Source organism: Odontomachus brunneus, unplaced genomic scaffold (genome assembly GCF_010583005.1).
Source record: "Odontomachus brunneus isolate Ranch 3 - 2012 unplaced genomic scaffold, Obru_v1 Obru_scaffold_015, whole genome shotgun sequence".
Lineage (NCBI taxonomy): Eukaryota > Metazoa > Arthropoda > Insecta > Hymenoptera > Formicidae > Odontomachus > Odontomachus brunneus.
Window position 1 is genome coordinate 1576615 of NW_022639465.1, and position 5740 is coordinate 1582354.

A 5740-nucleotide genomic window follows, 5' to 3' on the forward strand; every position below is an offset into this window, starting at 1 on the left:
GTGCAAAGAGAAGTAGTCTCGGATTGCGCGATCGATCAAGCATTCTTAACTGGCTAGACTTAGATAATTAGAACTCCACACTGATCGATACATATGAATGAAGGATTATTATTAGACAAAGCATTCCCGAGCTTTGTCCGCGTTACATTGCCTTACATCGGCACGGTTAGAGGCAGGAGGAAGATCTTTTTATCCTCTGAAAAGTTAACGCGTTATATAAAATCACGTCTCGCTTCTCTTTTTAAACAATAACGATGCTACGTCGCACGTGTCTGCTCGTCGGCGCGCTGGTGGCAATTTACACGTTTCCCCGCTTCATAATCGAGTGTCGATACGAGCGCTGACGAGGAAACGAAGTATCACAATGCGAGACGAGATTTGCAATTTGTACTTTGCGAGTTTAACGCGAGTTTAACGCGAAAACGGGATGAAAACGGATAAGTAGTCGGCCGATATATACACATGTCCGATTCTGTTATTTTCAAGGCGCGCAAATTTCCACCGACGTAGCTTTCTTTCTCCCACTTTCCCTCACTCCTCTTCCTTTCTCTGGGAAATTGCTAAAGTCCACGTAACTATTGAAATTTGCATAACGGCGCGAGATCAATGAGCAAGTCCGATTCAATACTGCAGCTACCACTTGACGCTCTGATAACGCGTGCGATGTTGAAATTCTCAGTTAATATTTACGTTTTACTTATTCATATGCATCCGGATAAATGTTTAGGCAGCAAGCAGCGGCATCAGCAGCAACAACGGCAGCAACGACATCAACAACACGACGGCGTTGCAGCGACGTTACAGTAACTTGAACTGTGAAAACATGGAAAAGCTAACTCTCTCTCTCTCTCTCTCTCTCTCTCTCTATCTATCTGGTCTCTTGTCGCACATCTCATTTATCCACCTGCTTTTATGCGCAGTCCTTTAACCGAGTGTCTTTGTTATGTCCGTCACGTCGCGATTGCCTCCGAGTGAATTTTATCTCTCGTCCTTTTTAATTGCGTCTCGCGATCGATTCCACTTCGCTTTTACTCCTTTTTCGTTGTCCTGCTTTTTTCGCGACGATCCTCGTTTTACCTGTGACGTCGGTAAATTAAATCTTGCACGGCTCAAATCCCCATTTCTTTCTCCCTCTCTCTCTCTCTTTCTCCTTTTCATGGTGAAAAAACGCGGTCACTTATTACACGATGATATTCTCGTCTTTAACTTTACTCCCCTGGCTTTAATCTTATTGTTGAGTTCACAAGATTTCTAATATGCCATTGCATCTTCTTTTTCTTAAATAATCGCGTGATATAATTTCGTTACTGAACGCATTACACCAGTGCGATAAGCGATATATGTGTTGTAATGTGCGTTTTGACATTAGCGATATAATAATTTATGAGCGCGGGGATTTGCAGTCGGAATGAAATTATCGTCCCCTCGAAGCTTACGTAATATGAGATTTACGGAGCCCCGATATTTCGAATGACGTAGGCGCGACGTTCTATAACATAATCGGTAAATAAGCTTGTTGCGATACAAAGTACCGAAATGCTGCTATGACACACCCCGTTACTATAAATAATTAATTACTCAAGCTATTAATACTCTATATGTGTGTGTACGTGTGTATTATACACGTCGAGAAATTCAACGGCCAGGCGACATGTAACGATCTCTACTGCTTGTATAGGATAAACGGTAAACGGTTGAGAGTCGATAATGACAACGTGCGCAATGGCGAGTTGGGGTTAACCTTTTTTCAGGAATTAGAGGTTATTAGGATTCTGTCTAATAAAGGATTAATTACAGGCTGACTTAACGCAATGAAACTTAAAGCTCTCTACCAATCTACCGTGCGTGAAGGTTTGTTGACGCCTTCGGCGTTTACACGTATGGTTTACACGAATGCGCTTCTGCGCGCGTCTCCGAGCATCCTTGTGTGTCTTCTGTACGTGACAATTTGCATCTCTTCTTGCGACGTCCTCGAGCGTTTGGAAGCCCTTTAAGCGCTTGTACCTTATAAACTGCATCGATATACCGAAAGATGTGCACAGGACCGACAGTAATGGCTTTCAAGTCCCAGAGCTTTCATACAGCTCAAACAGCTGTTTATGACACATGTCTACCATAAAGAAGATCGCAAGTGCACGATACGCGCAAACAATAATAGAAAATTTGTCAATATACCAATACCAATGCATTCGCAAAATTTAGATCTTTCCGTGCAACGAAATCTGCATTTCTGCATTTTTTTAGGATTTAAAATTCTTTCTTGGGGTGCAGTCTGACACACTAAAATAATGATGGGTCCTGTGGTTAGAAGTGTGATGTTTTAGATATGTGATTCTAAGTGGGAAATCGAAAGTTTTCCCAATATTTTTTCTGATCTTTATAAGAACATTGGAATTTTTATAAAACATTAGAATTGAACGAAATATATTGATGCGTTAGTTCACAATTATGCTAAGTGACTTTCTTCAAAAACAGACAAAACGTGGTCCATTTGCTTATTACAGAGTTATCAATGCGTTAGTTAAAGAAATATTAAGTAACAAGATCTCTCAAGAACAGCATTTGAATGTAGGAATATAATAAGGAATGTAGATTACGTTATTTTGCCTGTTTAAAAAAGTCACTTAAGGTTATCGCTTGAGGTTAAAAGTCACATACGTTATCGTTAAGTGCTGTATTTTCAATGCATCAAGGGGGCCCACTTATAAATTATTAAATACGTTTTTATACATTTCATCTGAATACCGAATTTAAAACAAAATAAAGATAAATATGTACACACAGTATTACAAATACGATAAAGTTATTATTTTTTATTTTTCTGATGAGTGCTCTAATTTGTGTACATTATACAATTGTATACATTACATCTAATGGAGATGTACAAATAATAAAAAGAAGCATGTAAGTATTTGAATATGTATATATGTGTGTGTGAGTGTGTATATATATATATATATATATTTCAAGTTTTACTATAAATTATGAACTTTCCACCGCTGTATTTTGGAAATAAAATAATTCTAAAATTTGTGTACAATGTCTATATATTAATATTTAATATCGCAGTAATTTCTTATAAAAATCTCACGTGAGTAATTTAGAAAATATTAAAAATAGAATTTATAAATAGCACGTTAGCCTCTCAAAGAACACGTATAAAAAGTGTTAATTTCAGTTGCAAATATCTCAGTTTTCAGAATGGTTAATCTTTTTTTAATTAGCAGTTAGATGATATTTCAATGTATATATAGTGCGAATTTCATTAAATTCTCACGAAACTCATTTTATGATACAACTATCTCACACATCTGTGAACTGATGCGATATGTGAACGATATGTTTCTAAATAATTTCATTATTCAGTAAACTTTATTATTCAATATACTTAAATACCTATTTTATTTCTTTAATTTTTTATTCTATTAAATACAATAATTGGTATAAAAATGGGATTCCCTGTTTGATACCATAAAAGAATAACCGACGTTACCAATCGGAAAAGGCGCGAATCTTTGTATGCGTGTTCCGATCCTCTAGACAGGAAATCCACGTTTAGAACAAGAATGGGATTCTTAATTGGTATTATAGTGGGACAACGAATTTCGGAACAAATTTGAGCATTATAATCGGGATCTACATTTGGGAAAATCTTGAGGTATTTCTGTGCGGGTATCACCGCGCCGTCTCGTAAATGAGAGAAGTCGGCGCGCTCTTTCCCGTTCGGGCTTGAGAAAACATGTAAGTTTATGAACTTCGCAGACGGAGTCTGACAAAATCAATTTGTCGGATTATTTATGGACGGCGTGAATAGAAACACCAACGATCTCCGCCACTCGATATCCTCCTCTTCCTCTGAAATCGCTCGAAGTGACCGTTATATAATCACGATCTCTCTTTCGACGTTCGTTTTCTGAAGGGAGGACGCCCGTTTATTTGATGCTCGCCAAAGCACAAACACATCTCCCTCACTATTCATGTCGCCCATTGATCCATTGAAAGTATGAATTGATCGCGCTCGGCGCGATACGTCTGTAAGGAGCCTTGAGTCTATCGGTTATCGCGCCTGTTGTACGGAACAACGTACGTACCGTGGCTACGATCAGCTCTTGGATAACCAATAATTATAATTCTCTCACGATCGAAGCTCTTGCGTCAATGACACAACAGCCGTGTTCCGTGGCTGCCCGTTATCTTTCTCGCTATTCTGAGATCCTTTGCGCTGAATCCGCAGATTCATGGTTTATAATCCAACGAAAGTTGGCAGATCAGATCACTTATAGAAGATCACTCGTGTCACGATGCATCACGTACTGCGCACGCTGCAGTTGCCCAAAAATCGACTCTCTGAATTGGATCCGAGGTTGGTGATCACTTTATATTGTTCCATAGATGAGTTTCCTTTGATTATTGGTGAACATCTTGGCTTAGATGCCAGTTGCCACTATTTTGTTTTTCAATTTCCTTGATATCTTTTGTTAGACTTCTCTGAGGTCTTGCTCGTCGGAAAACCTCCCTTGAAAAACTACTTTACCACATTTATAAATAATGCAACAAATTGAACGTTCTCCAATAATATCCCTCGTTAGACATGAGACACAGTTTGTACGCGGAATCTGATTGTCTATTTTTGCTCGCCGTGTCGATACGTTACTGATGTAGTCGCGACCACGACGGTCTTCCCTCGGGTTGACCGGAGCGGTTAGCACGTCGTCTCGCGTCACAATCAATCAGTCGTTCTTGACATGTCGAGGATGTCGCGGTGAGTTGCCCCGACGGGTCGGTGAAAAGGCTGACTGATGCGGGATGCTCTATTATGTAATGTAACATTTTCAAAAGAACCTTTGTTACAAGTTTTCGGTGTAACGCTCTATTCTGGAACTCGCGGAACGTCTCGATGGTTGACGCGCGCGAAATCGATTGCTCGAGTTTGCGGACGAAATGATTCTGCATGAAAAGATGATTATCGAGTGCAATGATTCTCCTGCTCGAGAATACCTTCGTGACAGGATCGAAATACAGGGTGACGACAGTCCCATACATGTGCCGGTCAAATTTCGCTCGTTGTTAAATTAACCATCCGTGTCGCCAATATGAAGTGATGACTCAATTGCTGTTGAGAATGCCAATTTAAGGTAGAACAGTTGTCGGATCAGACCATTCGCGAGAGACTCGCGTCATGGTGTATCACGCGCTGCATACGTTGCAATTGCGCATGGATCCGCTCGCCGAATTGAATCAGAGGTTGGTGGTCATTTTGTATTGTTTGTTAAATTTTGTATTGTTTTATGTGTAGATAAGTTTGCGTTGATTATTAGCGAACGTTTTTTTTTTTTTTTTTTTTACTTAGGTACCAGTCGCCACTATTTTATTTCCCACTTTCCTCGACATGGCGATACTTTACGTCTTATAAGTTAGCCGAACAAAGTCAGCAGAATCAATTATAACTAATGTTTTTATTTGTTGCTCATTTGTCGCTAGAAAGTTGCCAAAGAAAAAAATTTGTTGCTCTGTTAGTTTTTTTTAAAAACGATGTTCGGCTAAAGGAAGATTAGTTAGCCGAACAGTATGTAAACAATATGTAAACAGTATGTAAAGAACCACGAAACAATAAAAAATCGAATATTATAATAGCATAGAAATTTGTTGCTAATTAGTTGCTCACAAAATACGCTGGTCCGGAATATGTTGCTCCGCTATTTTTTTTTTTTTTTTTTTTTTTTTTAATTTTTTGCTAAAA

The 5740-nt window shown here is 38.9% G+C and overlaps 1 protein-coding gene across 11 annotated transcripts in view; it reads left to right on the forward strand.

The window, feature by feature from the left end:
- Positions 1–5740, forward strand: part of LOC116841439 (potassium voltage-gated channel protein Shaker) — a 154862-nt gene that overhangs the window by 60888 nt on the left and 88234 nt on the right. Inside the window, exon 1 of one of the 11 annotated variants that reach the window (XM_032809358.1) lies at positions 4276–4363. The exons of 8 other annotated variants lie outside the window; for them this stretch is intronic. In XM_032809358.1, coding sequence (XP_032665249.1) covers positions 4302–4363 — 62 coding nt within the window. In that variant the 5' untranslated portion in view covers positions 4276–4301. Of the gene's footprint in view, positions 1–4275; positions 4364–4384; positions 5245–5740 lie in introns of those variants that run through there. 2 more of the 11 variants (XM_032809354.1, XM_032809357.1) reach the window with 2 other exon arrangements.